This window comes from Pelophylax lessonae (genome assembly GCF_965119305.1).
Source record: "Pelophylax lessonae genome assembly, chromosome: 5".
Classification (NCBI taxonomy): Eukaryota; Metazoa; Chordata; class Amphibia; order Anura; family Ranidae; genus Pelophylax; species Pelophylax lessonae.
In genome coordinates, this window is record NC_138772.1 from 66,524,318 (window position 1) to 66,545,626 (window position 21,309).

A 21,309-nucleotide genomic window follows, 5' to 3' on the forward strand; every position below is an offset into this window, starting at 1 on the left:
CACACAGCTTCACTCTGCAGTAATGTCACTGATATTGCTATGGAGAGGTGAAGGGGACTTAGGAGGAGGACACTGATGTGGAGAGCTAAGGTAAGGGGGACAGAGGAAGAAACTACTGTGAGGGGGTGAGGAGGGCACTTCCATTGTCCACGCAGGCTCTGACCACCCCCCTGTGCCATGACCGCAGTCTCTGACCACCCCCTGTGCCATGACCGCAGTCTCTGACCACCCCCTGTGCCATGACCGCAGTCTCTGACCACCCCCTGTACCATGACCGCAGGCTCTGACCACCCCCTGTACCATGACCGCAGTCTCTGACCACCCCCTGTGCCATGACCGCAGTCTCTGACCACCCCCTGTACCATGTCCGCAGTCTCTGACCACCTCCCTGTGCCATGACCGCAGTCTCTGACCACCCCCTGTACCATGTCCGCAGTCTCTGACCACCCCCTGTACCATGTCCGCAGTCTCTGACCACCCCCCTGTGCCATGACCGCAGTCTCTGACCACCCCCTATACCATGTCCGCAGTCTCTGACCACCCCCCTGTGCCATGACCGCAGTCTCTGACCACCCCCTGTACCATGTCCGCAGTCTCTGACCACCCCCTGTACCATGTCCGCAGTCTCTGACCACCCCCTGTGCCATGACCGCAGTCTCTGACCACCCCCTGTGCCATGACCGCAGTCTCTGACCACCCCCTGTACCATGACCGCAGTCTCTGACCACCCCCTGTGCCATGACCGCAGTCTCTGACCACCCCCTGTACCATGTCCGCAGTCTCTGACCACCTCCCTGTGCCATGACCGCAGTCTCTGACCACCCCCTGTACCATGTCCGCAGTCTCTGACCACCCCCTGTACCATGTCCGCAGTCTCTGACCACCCCCCTGTGCCATGACCGCAGTCTCTGACCACCCCCTATACCATGTCCGCAGTCTCTGACCACCCCCCTGTGCCATGACCGCAGTCTCTGACCACCCCCTGTACCATGTCCACAGTCTCTGACCACCCCCTGTACCATGTCCACAGTCTCTGACCACCCCCTGTGCCATGACCGCAGTCTCTGACCACCCCCTGTGCCATGACCGCAGTCTCTGACCACCCCCTGTACCATGACCGCAGTCTCTGACCACCCCCTGTACCATGTCCGCAGTCTCTGACCACCTCCCTGTGCCATGACCGCAGTCTCTGACCACCCCCTGTACCATGTCCGCAGTCTCTGACCACCCCCTGTACCATGTCCGCAGTCTCTGACCACCCCCTGTGCCATGACCGCAGTCTCTGACCACCCCCTGTGCCATGACCGCAGTCTCTGACCACCCCCTGTACCATCTCCGCAGTCTCTGACCACCCCCCTGTGCCATGTCCGCAGTCTCTGACCACCCCCTGTACCATGTCCGCAGTCTCTGACCACCCCCTGTACCATGTCCGCAGTCTCTGACCACCCCCTGTACCATGTCCGCAGTCTCTGACCACCCCCTGTACCATGCCCGCAGTCTCTGACCACCCCCTTCACCATGCCCGCAGTGTCTGACCACCCCCTTCACCATGCCCGCAGTGTCTGCCCACCCCCTTCACCATGCCCGCAGTGTCTGCCCACCCCCTTCACCATGTCCGCAGTGTCTGCCCACCCCCTTCACCATGTCTGCAGTGTCTGCCCACCTCCTGTACCATGTCCGCAGTGTCTGCCCACCTCCTGTACCATGTCCGCAGTGTTTGGCCACCTCCTGTACCATGTCTGCCCACCTCCTGTACCATGTCTGCCGTGTCTGCCCACCTCCTGTACCGTCTCTGACCACCTCCTGTACCATGTCTGACCAGAGTCTGCAGACTCTGATGTAAGGGGGAACTCTGTGCTGGCTGGGTTATGGTAACCCAACCTTCATGTAAATTTGAGAAATATGTTTTTTGACTTTTGTTTAACTTTAACACATTGCTAATAGCACTAGCTATATGTTTATAGTTAAAATATTGATATTTGCACGGTTTAGCACTGAAAATTGTTATTTTAGGTACTTTTTTCAGTGTCCGTAAAAAATTGGTGCTGTCCGTAAATTTTGGACATTCTGCCAGTAAATTTCCCTCCGGGGGGTTGGCAACACTGGTCTGATCTGAGTTGTAAAGGTGCAGAAGTTTGGGTTGATCAGAGGCATTGAGGTGCAGGAATTGGGTCTGATCTGAGGTGTAAAGGTGCAGAAGTTTGGGTTGATCAGAGGCATTGAGGTGCAGGAATTGGGTCTGATCTGAGGTGTAAAGGTGCAGAAGTTTGGGTTGATCAGAGGTGTGGAGGTGCAGGAATTGGGTCTGATCTGAGGTGTAAAGGTGCAGAAGTTTGGGTTGATCTGAGGTGTGGAGGTGCAGGAATTGGGTCTGATCTGATGTGTAAAGGTGCAGAAGTTTGGGTTTATCAGAGGCATTGAGGTGCAGGAATCGGGTCTGATCTGAGGTGTAAAGGTGCAGAAGTTTGGGTTTATCAGAGGCGTGGAGGTGCAGAAATCGGGTCTGATCTGAGTTGTAAAGGTGCAGAAGTTTGGGTTTATCAGAGGCGTGGTGGTGCAGGAATTGGGTCTGATCTGAGGTGTAAAGGTGCAGAAGTTTGGGTTTATCAGAGGCATTGAGGTGCAGGAATCGGGTCTGATCTGAGGTGTAAAGGTGCAGAAGTTTGGGTTTATCAGAGGCGTGGAGGTGCAGAAATCGGGTCTGATCTGATGTGTAAAGGTGCAGAAGTTTGGGTTTATCAGAGGCATTGAGGTGCAGGAATCGGGTCTGATCTGAGGTGTAAAGGTGCAGAAGTTTGGGTTTATCAGAGGCGTGGAGGTGCAGGAATTGGGTCTGATCTGAGGTGTAAAGGTGCAGAAGTTTGGGTTTATCAGAGGCGTGGAGGTGCAGAAATCGGGTCTGATCTGAGGTGTAAAGGTGCAGAAGTTTGGGTTTATCAGAGGCGTGGAGGTGCAGGAATCGGGTCTGATCTGAGGTGTAAAGGTGCAGAAGTTTGGGTTTATCAGAGGCGTGGAGGTGCAGGAATTGGGTCTGATCTGAGGTGTAAAGGTGCAGAAGTTTGGGTTTATCAGAGGCGTGGAGGTGCAGAAATCGGGTCTGATCTGAGGTGTAAAGGTGCAGAAGTTTGGGTTTATCAGAGGCGTGGAGGTGCAGAAATCGGGTCTGATCTGAGGTGTAAAGGTGCAGAAGTTTGGGTTGATCTGAGGTGTGAAGGTGCAGGAATTGGGTCTGATCTGAGGTGTAAAGGTGCAGAAGTTTGGGTTTATCAGAGGCGTGGAGGTGCAGAAATCGGGTCTGATCTGAGGTGTAAAGGTGCAGAAGTTTGGGTTGATCTGAGGTGTGGAGGTGCAGGAATTGGGTCTGATCTGATGTGTAAAGGTGCAGAAGTTTGGGTTTATCAGAGGCGTGGAGGTGCAGGAATTCAGCCTGATCTGAGGTCTGAAGGTGGATGGACTGGGGCTTTATATTATGTAGTGCATAACCTTAGGAGCCGCTGGTTAACTTCTTCCCCTTGTTGCCCCAGTTAGAGCACACAAAGCCAGGCACATAGCATTTTCTACACTCATCCGCTGGCTCAAAAGAACAGTCTAGGAGGTGTCTTTTTTTGGGGTTTTATTGGAATATAGAATTTGGATAGGGTGAGGGAACATGGGATAACCCAGAACCGAAGAGCTGAACACATTGAGAACTATTTTGCTGAACTGTACAAAAATGTCGCACAGAGAGCTCAATTTACAAAGCGGTATTTTCCTCTAAAATTAGCATTTTTCAAAAAATGACACACATACTGTATATAAATACTTATACATTGTGCAATTTGTTATACTATTTTCATTCAATATGTGACTTTTATAAAGATATTTTGTATTTACTTTAAGTATAGCTAAAAGAAAAACTTTTTTTGTAGTTTTGGATAGGGTGGAGAGGGATTAAAACACCTATTAGGTTTTTATTGCTGTCTGTGCCCTCATTAGGGAAATTCACTCTCTCTATTTGTCCTGTTTATCAATGAAAATTAAAGTAAAAGAAAATTCCAAATTTTGGGTTGTTCCCAGAAAAGTAATAAAGGGGAAATCTTCCAATGGGGATAGTAGTTCTGATGACCTGGGGGTCCCCAAGGGTTTGTCTTAATTTGCAGGGATTTCCTCTCACTTCCTGTTTTGGCTATGGGGCAAGAAGTAAAGGTAAATCCCCCCATTGGGACACATATGGGAAAAAACAACCAGGGTTCTAACCCTCCATTACTCCTTTAGTTACACTTTAAAGCAGCATTTCTTAAACTTTTCAGCACAGGGGAACCCTTGAAATAACTTTCCAGTCTCGGGGAACCCCTGGTAGCCTCGGGAGAAACTCTAGCTTTCCATGAAACCCTGGTTGAGAAAACCTGTTTTAGGTCAGAGTTCAGCCCCCCCCCCTCCAAAAGTTAAAAGTCAACAGCTACACATACAGCTGCTGACTTTTAATATTAGGACACTTACCTGTCATGGAGTCCAGCGATGTCGGCACCGCAGCCCTTGCCGGTAAGGGAACCCGGCTCCCTACTGCACATGCCCAAAGAGCTGCGCATTCGGATTGGCTCGGCGTCGGGGGAAGAAGGAAGGGGGCCAAACTTCCGTGGGACGGTGCCGCGGCGCCCTCTCCCGGAAGTGGGGAAGGGTACCTGTCAAATACAGGTACCTGTTCCCCCCTCCCCCCTGAAAGGTGCCAAATGTGCAATACTACTCCTTGACATTTGAACTATGGTGATCCATAGGGCAGACGACTGCTGACTGCTTGTTTTTAAAGTTTGCAAACAGTGTAAATCATACATTAACACAATGCATAGGAACAGTTGTAGCCATCAGTTTCACCCCTGAAGAAGAAGCGCAATCGCTTCGAAATGCATTGGGTATACATTGTGCTATAAATCTGATCATCTATTGTATTTTGTGTAGTTTCTGGAACACACTGCTTGCTCTTTTTAATGGTTTTTGCTTTAATGTTTTTATTTTTCATTAATAAAAATTATAATATTACATTCAATTTTTTGTTATTTTTTCAAGTGCCTTTAAAGTCCCATCACCAGGGGAATTTTCCTTTTTGCAGTACAGGAAAAGAGCCTTTAGGTCCCTTTCACACACGGAGTCCGTCAGGCGGACTCTGTTTTTCTCAGCGGGGGATCGATCCGCCGATCCCCCGCTGAGCAGGATGATGACAGCTGTGTCTCCGGGCTGTGTGTGGAGACACAGCTGGTAGGTCCCCATTCTTCTCTATGGGGGAATTGGATGGGAAGGGACCGTCTTTCAGTTCTCATCCGATCCTGTCCGATCCGCTGGACGGATTTAAAATAGGGTTTCCATCCATCCAGACTTGACGGATTGGATCAGATCAGATGTCACCGCTGACATCCGATGCCCCATAGAGATGCATGGGGTGACCGTTCAGATCCGCCAAAAAAACTGACAGGCGGATCTGAACGGTCCGCCTGTATGAAAGGGGCCTAAAGCTGTAACCAGCAATCTGTACTTTTATAGCCACAGCTGTTTCTCATAGCAACTTAAAAGGAACTAAAAAAAGGTGCAGGAATTCTCTGGATGATTCCATCTTGATGTTTTCCCAGGCTCTCTATGGTTCCCTGGTCCATGGCAGAGTAACATCTGGTACTTCATCCTAGGTCTCCATCCTTTCCTTCATACCTCCAACCCATAAGTAGGCTCTCCCTTGCAGAGCCTCAAGCACATGGCTAAGCCTAAAGCCCCGTACACACGTACCGATGGTCGGCTTACAAATGTTCCTCTTTTCTCCCCGGGATGTCGGTGTCTGCTGAAAAGTGCAAAGACAGCACAAGGACAGCACAAGAATTTTGTCCGCCGACTGCAGAAGTGATGTCATGTAATGGTTAACTTTCCCTGTGTTTTCTATTTTCTGAGCATGCCCAGTCTTGCAAATCTGCGGTCTGTCGGCCGAATTGTGTACTGACAGGCGAACAATCGTCCGTTCTGGTGTCGGCATACAAATATTTTCATGTTTGCACGAAAGACTTTTGTCCGCGGATTGTGCGCAGACATCTGTCGGAGGCACCATACTAACACGCGTACAATCGGCAGATCCTTCGTCCACCGACGTTTGTATGCCGACGATCGGTACGTGTGTACGGGCCTTTAGGTTTCAGGTCTACCCAGAACAGCAGCTGTTCCTCACACATCCACCCCAGACCAAGATCTGAGTGGGAGGACCCTGATCACTTGACCTCCCCAAATATTTATACTATTTACAAGCATGGTTAGCAGCCAGAGAAGTTCCTATTGATTGGCTGTAACTCCTACTGATTGGCTCATATTCACCAGTAGTATATTAGGTATACATGGCAACAGTAGTAATGCAGGATTCCAATTATGCCTCCCTCCTCAGCTCTTCAGGCTGGTATCCCACATGTTGACAATTCACTGGTGAATCGGAGATATCATGAGGATCAGATTAAACTGTGTAGCGGGGTTAAATATGCCTAAAGATATTGTTGATATGTGAGAAGGAGTTAGGCTCCCTCTAGTGGTAGCTGCATGGAATTTCCCGGGCTGTGACTTCCTTTTTGGCAAGATGAAGAGACTACATCTCCCAGTGTGCATTGTAAGATCCAGGGTGCACGGTTGCACCGCACAGCTTTATGGGGGAGGTTATTTAAAGGAAGGGAGGAGCCAAGCTCGGCCCTTCTGCGCTGGACTCCGAGGAACCAAGAAGCTAGAGCTGAGGACTGATGCTGGATATTAGGCCAAAGCCTCTAAGCCTGGAGTGACGACGTTGAACCGTCCTATCTCAAGCACGAGACACATTCCCGGAGCTCATACCGCTGCTTGCAGAGACCGGAGTCATCCGCCAGAAAGACCTCGCGCGGCTGACATAGAGCAAAAGGACTGAGACCGCAGTGGAGCGCGCGAAGGAGAAACTCCTGTTGGTGAGAGGGCACATGCCCAATAACTGACTTTATTTGCCAAAGAAGTAGCTTTATCTACAGATAGCGGTAGCGTAACAGGAGGTGATAAACCCCGGGGTAGAATAGTATATCATCTCAGGATATTCGTAGACAAACAACAGAATCTATAAAATAGGCGCCAGAGGCCTACCACTCTCACAGAAGTTATTGCTCAGCCACACAGACACCCTGCAGTGACAACTAACAGCTCGCTGTTTTTCTCTCTCTTGATCTTCACTCCTAATTTGGATTACAAATGAGCTCTATTCAATACCCTTGCTAGCGAAGAATCAAGAAGACAGAAGAGAACTCTGGGGGAGGGACTCAGATAGGCCTACCTGTCTGGTACCGTGTCTAGCATAAAGGAAGGGAGAAGTGTGGGGTATTTATTTTATCTGTTTTAAAGCTGATTTAACCCATTTTAAGGAACTGTGTTTCAATGTATCTTCCTTGTTTAATTTGAAGCATAGTAAACTAAGTTTTGGTTAATTACAATCCTGTGTGTTGTTCCATTGTGTCGCCCAGAAGTACTATCATTGAAAAAGGTAACAAATCACTGTCGCATATTGAAGTATTGTATTCTAATCTGTGTATCCATTTGATAGTCCAGTCCTATTCTGGGTCAGTTGTGCCTGAGGAGGGATCGAGCCAATTCTGTGGGTTGTTAGGCAGGGTGTAGACCCAATAACATAATCAGCAGCTCCTGCGGGGGTGGTGCTACACGTGGGGGCTCGTCCGGGATTCCTACAGTCCTGCAACACAACCCTCTCAGCCACAGAATCCCCTCCCACGCAGAAATGGATCCTGCCGCTGCAGCTGAGTGGTGCAAGGAAGGGAATGTCACAGTGGAAAATGGCCTGGTGGTTGAAATTAAAGGGGAAGCCTGGACTGAAGAAAAGCTCCTCCCTGTTTTAAGGGCACTATCCACAGACAGGAAATTCTGGGTGATTGACATAAAAACCGACACCACCGTCCCACACACGTATGCACTGTGTGAGTGGAGGAAAGGGGTCCCTGACTATTTTAATGGAAACAGTGTAAAAACTACTGACCAAACAGAACTTTTCCTAATACATCCAGGAGTTCCTACTGCAGGTCCCTCATCCACCACTCCTGGGGTATCCAGCCAAGAGAAAGGTGTCCAAGAAGGGCAACCCGAGTCATCACCTTTGTCGACTTTCAGGTCAGAACTGTGTGCTGTTCTTGGGGAGATTGTAGCAAAATGTAGTAAGGACTCCCCGAGCTATCTGATGACTGGATATAGGAAACTCCGGACATTCTCTAGGAAACAGCCTGTGCCTTCAGCAGAAGATGGGTTCGAGGAGTGGTTAGACACCGCCACTCAGGCTTTGGAGGAATGGGAGGTACCAGAACAGCACAAGAAGCAGAGAATCACAGAGAGTTTAAGGGGACCTGCATTAGAGGCTGTACGTAATCTAAAGCTTAGCAAGAAGAACTGCACTGCACAGGATTATTTGGACATTCTGCAAGATGTGTTTGGTCGGACGGAAAACGTGGCTGAACTTCTCTACCAGTTGGACCACTGTTATCAAGAAGAGGAGGAGAAGTTGTTCGAATTCATTAAACGCCTGGATAGGATTATCCACCAGATCCTGTTAAAGAAAGGAATAGACCCCCGGAAAGTAGATGAGACTCGTGCACGACAGGTTCTGAAAGGGGCTCAACCTTTAGACCCCATTGCCATACTGTTACGAACTCGTCAAGATGGCGGCATTCTAGAATACCCCGATCTGATTCGAATGGTCAGAGAGGAAGAGGTCATGTTGGATAACAAAAAGAAAAGTCGGCAGTTTGACTCAACTGCCCGAGTTAGAGTGATAAGTGTAGAAGAGGGTGACTCTCAAGTTGAACTCCTAAAGACCCAAGTGTCTCAGTTAATAGAAATGGTGTCCATCCTGACTGGTCAGGTATCCACTCTACCCAAGGGGGGTATATCGGAGAAGCCAGGTGAACCTGCTAGCCTCAGCGCAGATCCAGAGCCAAGACCTGCAAGATTGCTAACTTGTTTCAATTGCGGGGGAATCGGGCATGTTAGAGGAGTATGTTCCAGCCCAGGGAAGGTTGCCACGAAACCTCGCAAGCCGGCGGGAAACTTCAGAGGACACCGGTGAAGGAGTCAACCGGGTGTCCGCCAGTCTTAAGGGACTCCAGGAGGCTCGCTGGTTCAGGGATACTGAGTCAGGGGGTCAGGCCCAAACACAATACCCCCAGTTCTAGACTCCGGGTTACTGAGGGAAGGAAAATCAATGCACACCGGGTTCAGCGGGGGCCCATACCAAGGAAGAAAAAGGAGAAGAGGGCCTGGGTACAGAGAACTGAATCAGACAACAAGGCTACATCAAGAGAATTCCCAACTAACTTGGTCGGGCCCTCCCCAGTGGTCTCAGTTCAGGTAGAAGGAATCTACACAAGAGCCCTCCTTGACACAGGGGCCCAAGTGACTCTTTTGTATAGAGACTTCTATGATAGACATCTTACCCATCTACCTTTGCAGAAGTTGGAAGATCTGGAGATATGGGGCATCGGGACTCAAAGTTTTCCCTATGACGGGTATCTGCCAATCAAGCTGACCTTTGATCCATCAGTGGCTGGTGAATCGGAAACCTTCGACACCTTAGCGGTGGTCTGTCCTCGTCCACCAGGGGCCAACAAAAGTTCTCTTATCGTAGGAACAAACACTGACCTGGTAAGGCGCCTTCTGATACAGCTGGTCCAGGGGCAAGATGCTCCAGCGCCAAGGATCCACCCCATGCTACGGCAGGCCTACCAACGATTAGTGTGGGAGCAAGAGACCCCCGCAGAAGGTGTTGGACGACTCTGGAAGTTGGACAGAGCGGAAAAGGTCCTACAGCCAGGAGAGGTGGCCTGTCTTAAGGCTTCTGTTAAACTCACATGGCAACAACCGGGTCCTTTTATCATCTTTGAATCAGGTCAAAAGAAAAGAGAGAGAGGGATAGAAGTGATCCCTGAAGTGATCCCTTTGAAGGTGTTACAGAAAAACCGTGGAAGGGTTTTAGTGAGTGTCAGAAACACCTCCACCACACCGGTGAAGGTACCGGCCAGAGTGCTCCTGGGCCAAGTTAACCCGGCTACCCCAGTTGCCCCCATTGATCTAAAAGAAGAGGAACAGGGCAAAGCTGTCATAGAGGAGCTCTGCTCTGGAAACGCTTCCCTCCCACCGGAATGGGTGAAGCGGGCCAAGGCACAACTTGCTCGATGGAGGGAAATATTCTCTAAGGACGAGTTTGACGTGGGATGTGCCAGGAGCGCCACTCATAAGATCCGCCTGAGTGAGGACAAGCCTTTCAGGGAAAGAGTCCTGCGAGTCCCCTTAGGTGACTTAGAAGATCTACGTCAACAGCTGGCAGAACTCAAGAAGACTGGGATTATCCGAGAATCCAGGAGCCCATATGCTTCTCCGATAGTGGTAGTCCGGAAGAAAAATGGATCTCTGAGGCTTTGTATTGACTACCGAACGCTGAACAGAAGAACCATCCCAGACCAGTATACCACTCCTCGAATCGAAGATGCCCTACAGAGTCTGTCAGGGGCGAAGTGGTTCAGTGTGATGGACTTAAAGAGTGGGTATTATCAGATCCCCATGCACCCTGAAGATCGGGAGAAGACGGCCTTCATCACCCCCGTGGGGTTCTTTGAGTTCAATCGCATGCCTCAGGGGTTGTCTGGTGCCCCTGCTACCTTCCAAAGGCTGATGGAAAGGACCGTTGGAGATATGAATTTGATAGAGGTACTGGTATACTTGGATGATGTTATCGTGTTTGGCAGAACTTTGGAAGAACACGAGGAGAGGTTGGAAAAGGTCCTGAAGAGGCTACATGAAGAAGGTCTGAAACTTTCTCCTGAAAAGTGCCAATTCTATCAGTCCTCGGTCCATTACCTGGGCCACATCGTGTCTGAAGAAGGGGTGGCCACCGACCCGGACAAGCTGGATGCTGTCGCTTCCTGGCCGAGACCCACAAATGTGACCGAGCTCCGGTCGTTCTTGGGCTTTTGCTCCTATTACAGGAGGTTTGTAGAGGGGTTCGCCCAGATTTCCCGACCCTTAAAAGAGCTCTTGAAGAACGAAGAAGATGATGTTCCTGAGTTGGTAAAGCCGGCAAAGTCCACCATGGGACCCCGGAAGGCTAAGGAATCCATCCAGGATCAGTGGACCCCGGAATGCGAAGAGGCCTTTGTTCAGCTGAAGAAGACCCTAACCACTGCCCCTGTGTTGGCCTATGTGGACCCCACAAAACCATATGAACTGCATGTCGACGCCAGCTGAGATGGGCTGGGGGGGGGTACTCTACCAGGAGCATGAGGGTCATCTGCGACCTGTCGCCTACGTGAGCAGAAGCCTACTACCTGCTGAAAGGAATTACCCTACCCACAAACTTGAATTCTTGGCCTTGAAGTGGGCAGTGGTTGACAAACTGAAAGACTACCTGTATGGAGCTGAATTCATTGTCAAGACGGATAATAATAACCTCACCTATCTGTTGACTACGGCCAAGCTGGATGCAACAGGACACCGATGGTTGGCCGCCCTCTCTAGCTTCAATTTTAGCCTGAAGTATCGACCAGGAATTGGAAACAGGGATGCAGACGCCCTATCCAGAAGGTTGCATGCTCCACAGGAACCTGAGGAAGAATGGACTCATTTGGCTCCAGAAGGGGTGCGTGCCCTATATCAGGGAACGGAATTTCAATCCAGAGGAGGGTCAAGAGCAGAAGAGATTGGGGTTTCGGCTGTCGGAGTGCCCAAATACTATTGCAGGGTGACCCAGGTTGAAGGGGAAGATTTGCCCCGGCTGTCCAAAAGGGACTTGCGGAAGGAGCAGTTGGAAGACCCTTTGGGAAAACTTCTGTTGGAAGCCTTGGAGATCCAGCGCCCTGAGTTGCTTCTAACTGACTTCCCTCAAGGGGCCCGTCTGTTACATAAAGAGTGGACCCGGTTACATATCAGAGAAGGAGTGGCCTACCGGAGAGGTCCATCTGAAGATCTGGCAACTGTGGCAACTGTTCTTACCAGCTAAATACAGAGAGGGAGTTCTGGCCTCTCTTCATGATAATCATGGCCATCTGGGGCCCGAAAGAACCTTTCAGCTTGTCAGGGACAGGTTCTACTGGCCTTGTATGAGGGCCGAAGTTGAAGGATACTGTCATTCTTGTGTCCGGTGTATACAAAGGAAGACTCTGCCACGTCAAGCAGCCCCAATGGGCCATCTGCAAAGCCAGGGACCCATGGAGCTGGTGTGCATTGATTTCCTTTGCTTAGAGCCTGATCTGAGTGGCCAAGGGAATGTCCTTGTGGTAACAGACCATTTTACCAGATACGCTCAAGCATTCCCAACAAGGGATCAGAAGGCCTCAACGGTAGCCAAAGTTCTTGTAGAGAAGTTCTTTGTACACTATGGGCTACCACAACGCCTCCATTCTGATCAAGGAAGGGACTTCGAAAGCAGACTGATCAAGAGACTGTTAGAAGTGTTAGGCATTCAAAAGACTAGAACTACTCCCTACCATCCACAAGGGGATGCCCAGCCTGAACGATTTAACAGGACTCTTTTGGACATGTTGGGAACTTTAAGCTCAGAGAAGAAACAGCACTGGGGCAAACATGTAGCTGCCATTGTGCATGCCTACAACAGCACTGTCAGTGATGCTACTGGATATTCCCCTTATCGGCTGATGTTTGGAAGGGAGGCTCGGTTACCAGTGGATTTGGCCTTTGGCATTTCGCCTGATCATACCTCTTCAGCATCGCATAGAGGATATGTGGACCGACTGCGGAAGAGTCTGAAAGCGGCCTATGACAAGGCCCAGGCCACATCTGATCAACGTGGACTGCGGAATAAAAAAAATTTCGACCTAAAAGTTTGGATCCATGACTTGCAACCAGGGGACAGGGTTTTGTTGAGAAACTTGGGTGTCCCGGGAAAACACAAGTTGGCAGACCGCTGGAAGTCCAAACCTTATGTTATCTGCAAGCAACTACCAAACCTTCCTGTGTACCAAATTCGGCCTGAAGGAAGTGTGGGTCCATTGAAGGCTTGGCATAGGAACCATTTGCTGCCTCTCTCTGAAGCGGTTCGTATGCCCCCTGTGGAAGACTTGTCAGAGGCCCCTTCGACTTCTCGCCGGTCCAGACCAGTTACCAGATCTCAGACGACGCTACCAGATGAGGGGGAGGGAAGTTCTCCATCTGAAGATTTGGAAGATGAAGAGGAGGTACCTGACTGGTTGTGGTCATCTCAGTTGCCAGAACCCACACCTGCCTCCCTGTCTTCATCTGTCTTGGCTGACAGAGGGGCCCTTCGGGCAGAAGCCCCTGAATTCATACCCTCTCACATGCTTCCAGAAGAAGTAGCTGAGGATGAAGACCCTGAAGAGGAGGTTGCACCTTTCTCTGAAGAAGAACTCACTGCTCTTGAACCATCAGATTCCTATGTGTTGGGACATGAAGAGGTGGGCATTGATGAATCCGCTGAATTGCCTGGTCCTAGTACCTCTGAGAGCATGCCTCCGCAGGAACAGAGGGAAAGGAGAGTCATTCACCCACCTAAGAGATTGACCTATGATCAATTGGGTGAATGTTCAGAAGAAGCTGTCTTTACTTCAAAAAGATCTCCTGACCAGCCTAGCTCTTCCACCGCCGATTTGGTGGAAGACAACCCTAGCTCACCCCCAGGCACATCTGTACAAGCCACCCAAGTGTCGGGGGTCTGTGACCAGACTTGTCTTCCCTCCCCCGACAATTGGTGGGAGGTTCCCTTGTCGAACCTGTGTTGTAATATGCAGTTGTTGAGTTTGGCTTCTGCTCCTGAAAAGCCAGATAACTCCCTGTTAGGCATATATTAATGTTTTTGTTGTATAATGCCAACCTATGCACTAGGGTACATACTGTTGACCTCTTTGGGGATCAAAGTTTCTCAAGTGGGGGGAGTGTGTAGCGGGGTTAAATATGCCTAAAGATATTGTTGATATGTGAGAAGGAGTTAGGCTCCCTCTAGTGGTAGCTGCATGGAATTTCCCGGGCTGTGACTTCCTTTTTGGCAAGATGAACAGACTACATCTCCCAGTGTGCATTGTAAGATCCAGGGTGCACGGCTGCACCGCACAGCTTTATGGGGGAGGTTATTTAAAGGAAGGGAGGAGCCAAGCTCGGCCCTTCTGCGCTGGACTCCGAGGAACCAAGAAGCTAGAGCTGAGGACTGATGCTGGATATTAGGCCAAAGCCTCTAAGCCTGGAGTGACGACGTTGAACCGTCCTATCTCAAGCACGAGACACATTCCCGGAGCTCATACCGCTGTTTGCAGAGACCGGAGTCATCCGCCAGAAAGACCTCGCGCGGCTGACATAGAGCAAAAGGACTGAGACCGCAGTGGAGCGCGCGAAGGAGAAACTCCTGTTGGTGAGAGGGCACATGCCCAATAACTGACTTTATTTGCCAAAGAAGTAGCTTTATCTACAGATAGCGGTAGCGTAACAGGAGGTGATAAACCCCGGGGTAGAATAGTATATCATCTCAGGATATTCGTAGACAAACAACAGAATCTATAAAATAGGCGCCAGAGGCCTACCACTCTCACAGAAGTTATTGCTCAGCCACACAGACACCCTGCAGTGACAACCAACAGCTCGCTGTTTTTCTCTCTCTTGATCTTCACTCCTAATTTGGATTACAAATGAGCTCTATTCAATACCCTTGCTAGCGAAGAATCAAGAAGACAGAAGAGAACTCTGGGGGAGGGACTCAGATAGGCCTACCTGTCTGGTACCGTGTCTAGCATAAAGGAAGGGAGAAGTGTGGGGTATTTATTTTATCTGTTTTAAAGCTGATTTAACCCATTTTAAGGAACTGTGTTTCAATGTATCTTCCTTGTTTAATTTGAAGCATAGTAAACTAAGTTTTGGTTAATTACAATCCTGTGTGTTGTTCCATTGTGTCACCCAGAAGGACTATCATTGAAAAAGGTAACAAATCACTGTCGCATATTGAAGTATTGTATTCTAATCTGTGTATCCATTTGATAGTCCAGTCCTATTCTGGGTCAGTTGTGCCTGAGGAGGGATCGAGCCAATTCTGTGGGTTGTTAGGCAGGGTGTAGACCCAATAACATAATCAGCAGCTCCTGCGGGGGTGGTGCTACAACTATATGGGTCTTAGCAGGGCTTTTTTTCTCGGAGAATAGGTGCAGGAACTTCTCCCTTCTGAGCGACCCCTTATCTCCACCCACTACCCACCTCTGAGCACTGTCCCTTGGTTCCATCCCCTACCCACCTCCCACGCACAACAAAATACCTCACCCAGCAACAAAATATCCACCCCAGCAACATTAGACCCCCCTCCAATAGCAATAACGGCTCTCCCAGCAACTAGTATCAATAGATCAGCCAACAATAGACCTCTACCTCAACAGGAGATCCCTATCAACAACATAAGACCCCCCAGCAACAATAGATCCCCCAGCAGCAACAACATAACCTCACACAATAACAGATCCCTACCAGTGACAATAGATCCCCAAGCAGCCAGCATCAAGACACGTCCCAACACACCCCACTCCCCTTGCTATTACATACATACATTCAGTGCTGGAGGTGCCGGAACCTCGTTCCCCCCCAGGCCAACTCGACTCCGTAATAGAGTCCGTTGACTCTGGTAAGAGTCTATTCAGTTGTTGGTGCTGGCCCATGTGGTGAATATAAAAGTTTGTTGACACCTTCTATCACACAAGTGGTGTATGCATTTTTGGATTGGGGGTGGTTGCTCTCATCCATCTCATGTATTTAAAGAAGACATACATCATTATTTTCACTTCTATTTTTTGCACTTTATTGGTGTGTACCTTATTGGTGTGTTTTGTCTGACGTTAATATTAGTACGGTAGAATTTTTTTTATTTTATTGATTGCACAGTGTGTCTGACAGTTTTTTTTTTTTTTGCCAGCTGTTATTTTTTCACTTGCCAGCGTGGTTTCTTTTACAAATGTGCATGCAAGGTTATCAACTGACTAAGGGAGAAACTGTATATAAAGAAAAGAAGGGGTCCAAGGACAAAGCCCTTAAAGATTCCTACAGAAAGAAAAGAGGTCATTGTAGCCGTATTAGTGCACTTGCGACAGAGACAATTGAGTACTGTCCGTGATACTTTTTTTAATTGCACTAACATACAATTTTTCAGGACAAGCTTTCGTCCCCTACTGCTAAACATTTTGTGAATCAGTACTGCTTGGACCTTGAAGAAGGGGGCATACCCCGAAAGCTTGTCCTGAAAAATTGTATGTTAGTGCAAATAAAAAAGTATCAAGGACAGTACTCAATCGTCTCTACAGAAAGAGAAGTAAGAGAGGAGGAGATGGGGTTTTAGGTGATACTGAAGTAGCGCTTAGATAGGTAGGAAGAGAACCAGTGAAGAACAGAGTTTTGGAGGCCAAGAAAATTGAATTTTTTGAAAAGGAATGTGTGGTCAACTGTATCAAAGGCAGCAGAAAGATCTAATATTATGTCAAATATAATAGAAACCAACATGACATTTTCCTCTTATATTGTTTTGCTATCTGAGCGTGTTTGTCTTTTCAGGAACAAGGAAAAGTCATTGAGTCCCTGGTATGTTTGTGCGCACAGAAGGTAATGGAAGACCAAGTCTCCATCCGAATGATGCTGGACTCCATCCCCTGTAATCTCTACTGGCCGCTCTTCACTGCTGCCTTCCTGGGGAGGAAGACTTTGATACTGCAGGACTTGGTGCAGCAATGGCCCTTCTCCAACCTAAGTTTTCAAAAGCTGCTACAAGACAACCACGGCCAGTTCCACCTTTTTTCCAACTGTGTGTCCACAGAAACGGTTATAAAGGGTGTCATGGCTTACCTGAGTGATGCACTGAGCAGAGATAGTCAGGAGAGGTAATTGACTGATCCTGCAGGAGGAAGAGTGAGACACCTGAGAGAGGGGAGCTGAGAAATTTAACCATCAGCATATACCCGTAACTGTAAAATGTAGTAAAACTCACACAGAACTATTTCATGAAGGACTTTAAGCTAAAGGGCCAGATTGACCCCCTCCCCAGCAGGGGTCCCTCAAGGGCCACATACAGCCTCTCCTCAGCACCCCATCTCAATCTTCCACCTGACTCCCCTGTTGGCATGGCCCATGGTAATTTAAGGAATTCCCCCAGTCCCCCTGCCAGACTACTGTTGGGGATTGACTGAGGTTCCATAAATATTTATGGCAGCCTCTCATAACGCCCTCCCTCTAGTTCTAGAAGGTTCTCCAACCTTCCAGGTACCAGGGGGAGGCACCAGAGAGCTACCAGCATGAGTCATCCAGCCCTGCCCTCTAGTAACCCTGACCTAATTCAGTAACCAGTTTTTTTCCTGGCCAGAAATGCTTTTACCTACTCTCATCAGCATCCACCCATAACTGTAAAATGTAGTAAAACTCACACAGAACAATTTCATAAAAGACTTTGAGCTACAGGGCCAGAAAATTGATGATTTTGTTATAGGCGGAGTCTAGTGGGCTGAGTCACCTGCTCCAGTACAGAGATTTCCACACCAGGCACATCTGTACTGAGAGAGATAGTCAATGTCGATCTTTAGAATATGCTAGTTGCCTAAAGCCGCTGGATCAACATGACAGCCAGGGAACATGTGTTTTCAGAGGAATTTTACAGAGGCAGCTTACATCCTCTGTAGAGGCTTCCTTTGCATTTAGAAAGTTAAAATCTCCAGCAGCCACTAAATGTCAGAATATCACTTTTTGGTTGGGATTCCTCTTTTTAGATAGAAAGGTAAATGTTTTAATCATGGAAGCGCCTTAAAGGTGCACTCCTCTTTTAACTGAAATAGCTTATGTTTTGTGGACATAAAATACATGCTACTGCTCCATTCATATACATTTTTCTGATTATAGTGATGACAATCAGTGCAAATAAACCCCTATTAAAAAAAAAAAAAAAAAAAAATATGAGCAATAAAACAACAGTAAATATGAAAAAATGCCTCCAGGTAGGCCCATTGTTAATGGGACCATACCAACAGAAAAATGAGGAAAAGTAGCTCTTCCTGATTTTTACCAACATTTTATGTTGGTATGGTGCTCTTCTCATTTGGGTCTGAGTATGGGTCAGCTGCACCTGGGACATGAGACTTAAGGTCCCCTAATAGTATGTTCAATTTTTTGGTTCCATCAGACAGACCTTCGGATCCTCTGACTGATTAGATCTCAGCGCCAGGTTTCTTTTGTGTCCATTGTTAATGGGGTAGATTCCTTAAAATCTCGGATTGGACAATATCTGGACACTTTTTTAAAACCACTGGTCACTTCCACTAAGGATATCCCCACAAAAGGTTCATAATATTTAGTGACGGAGGACGTAAGTTCGCTTTATACTATTATTCAACATACTGATGCTGTAGAATCTGTAAAATGGGCATTAGATAGTTCAGAAATCAGTAAGAGACATCAGAAGTTTTTGATGAAGTTTGCTGAAGTTTGGGCTTCAGCATAATTATTTCTGGTACAAAAATCAGTATTATCTACAGACTACTGAAGCAGCTATTTATTATTTATTTATTTAAGGTACTTATATAGTGCTGTCAATTTACGCAGCGCTTTACATATACATTGCACATTCACATCAGTCCCTGCCCTCAAGGAGCTTACAATCTAAGGTCCCTAACTCACATACATACACAGTAGGGCCAATTTTATACAGGATCCAATTAACCTACCAGCATGTCTTTGGGTGTGGGAGGAAACCCATGCAGGCACAGGGAGAACATGCAAACTCCAGGCAGGCAGTGTCGTGGTTGGGATTCAAACCAGCGACCCTCTTGCTGCTAGGTGAAAGTGCTAATGACTACACCACTGTGCCGCCCACTATGGTGGCCTGTTTTACTTCCAGTGTGGCTAATTTATTTTTGGCCCAACTGGGAGGCAGACATGGTTTTCCAAGATAAACCAAAAGAACGAATATACTACACTAGATTTATAGATGATCTGTTACTGATTTGGGTTGGTGATGAAAATAGTCTTCTTGCTTTTATGTTTAAACTTAACCATAATGACAAGAATATTGTGCTCTTTTAGAAGTTTGACCGGAAAAATATGGTATTCTTAGATTTTGGAAATCATGATAAAAAATGGGGTGCTCTATACAAAAAATGACTACAAGCCAACCGACCGAAATGACAATATAGCTACTGATAGCTTCCATTATAGACCATGGGTATGTAACATCCCAAAAGGGCAATTCGTCTGATTACGAAGAAATTGCACAATGGTAAATGATTAAATAAAGCAATAGGAGATCTTTGAAAATAAGGAGGTAATTAAAAAAGAAATAGCAGAAATGCAAAGGATGGATAGAACTAGTCTAAAAATGAATAAGGAACGGATCATGTAAAGGAGTAATCAAATTGATGAATTTAGGATAATCTTGGAGTATAATGTACAGTGCAAAAAGGTAGAAAATATTATAAAAAGATACTGGAGGATTTTGTTAAAAGATAAAGTTTTTAATAAAATTTGACCGCCTTTGCCTAGGTTTGTATAAAAAAAAGCCTTTCATTTGAGGGATAAATTTGCTCCTGGGGTTCTAGATCCTCCCAATAATAAAAAAAAGAGGGGGGGGGTCGCCACTTCCTGACAGATTTTTATGAGTGTGGTAAATGCATTTCATGTAAAACTTCAAAAGCCAATGCAAGTCAATGCAAAAAAAAAAAGAATTTAAGGCAACAGCAAAAGGTAAAGTACACCTCATTAAGGAATTTATCACATGCACGACCATTGGGGTAGTATACATGTTGGAGTGCCCCTGTAGATACCAATATGTAGGGCGCACATCTAGATGCATACAAGCGAGAATTAGGGAGCACATAAATAATATCAAAAAAAGAAAAATAGAACACAGTGTTTCCAAACACTTTAGGCCCATAATAGGGACCTGAGTGGCCTAAAATGTTGAGGTGTGGAGAAAGTGCAAAGACATTGGAGAGGGGTCAATTGTATCAGAAAATTAAGTCAACGAGAATCTTTTTGGATTTTCGAGATTAAAGTATTAGCTCCAAAAGGTCTTACCATCGATTTTTACCTTAATTGTTTTATAGATGTAGCCAAGTGAGGAAATCGCTACCAGCATAGTTAAGGCTGATGTACTGTTTCTTTAAGTTTCCTGTTTGTTCTGAGGCTCTCCTGAAGAGTGGCGCATTGGATTATGGGATATGTGGTCCGGTGGAGGATGAAGACTGTGTGGAATGGACGGATGGAACTATACTCCCAGGGAGCCGCGAGTCCCGCAGGGGATTGTGGGGAGGTCTATAAATAAGGGGCGGGGTCTAAGATTCAGTCTTTTGCCTCGGGGGCCGCGAGTGAGGTGGAACAGAGGCAGAGACCTGCTGCAGGGAGCAGAGGGAGCGAGACTGAGGCCTAGTGCGGAGACACTGGCGGAAGGTGGCGGATGTCACTGCGGAGTGATTGATCCAGAGTGACAACACCTGCGAGAGGTAGCCGACATTGCGGAGGAGTGACCGGCCCAGTGTGGAGGACTGCTGGAGAGGAGCACTCGGGAACTGGGTGAGAGATATCCCATTGTAGTGGGTACAGCAGCTTACGGACACAGAGAGAGGGCCTGTGACACAGTATAATTACAGTGAGAACTAGGAGATAGTGGAGCAGTTGCCTCCACTGAGTCTGCCTAGTATGTGGTGAACCAAGAGACCGCCTCTACATACATACAGCGGATCATACTGTTTATTTCAGTCAGAGCCTGGATACAAGTACCCCTTTCCCCATTGGATTACAAATATCATTCTTGGAATGATTTGAGCTCCTACTGCCGGCGAAGACCAGCAAGGCCTTGCTCAGGAAGAGACTCACTTAATTCAGGGACAAAGGGGGCCCCCTATAGGTGATAGAGTGCACTCTGTCAAGTTACATTTGTCATTGAAGTATATTCCATTGAGAGATTTTTGTGCAGCTGAGCTAGTTAGATCTGACTGTTTTATTCATAGTTAATATAGAGTCAGATATCTGATTTGTCACTCTCACACTTTTATAAGCAGTATTGCGTTATTTTTGTAATCATATTCAAGCGTTTCTACACGTTCCCCCTGTAGGGGGCGTGCTACATAAGCAATACATTAATTGGTCCATATTTACTGTTTATCTTATAGAGATTTTTATTAGATTTGTTGTTAATTTAACATTTTGAATATATCTCTATGGCACTGGCATAACAATTTGAAGTGTATTTATTGTATATTACTTGATATGTATGTAAATTGGGATGATGTACTGTATATGTAATACAGTTGTACGATAAGCAGAAGT

General features: G+C 47.4%; 2 protein-coding genes across 2 annotated transcripts in view; one reads left to right on the forward strand and one right to left on the reverse strand.

Moving 5' to 3' along the window:
• CUBN (cubilin) overlaps positions 1 to 21,309 on the reverse strand; it is a 439,455-nt gene that overhangs the window by 395,189 nt on the left and 22,957 nt on the right. The gene's annotated exons all lie outside the window — the stretch shown is intronic.
• The window catches only part of LOC309555573 (leucine-rich repeat-containing protein 14-like), a gene marked incomplete at both ends in the record, with an annotated part of 35,706 nt that overhangs the window by 1,301 nt on the left and 13,096 nt on the right, over positions 1 to 21,309 (forward strand). Inside the window, one exon of the mRNA XM_082257633.1 lies at positions 16,558 to 16,880. Within this exon, the coding sequence (XP_082113759.1) occupies positions 16,558 to 16,880 (323 nt within the window). The remainder of the gene's footprint in view (positions 1 to 16,557; positions 16,881 to 21,309) is intronic.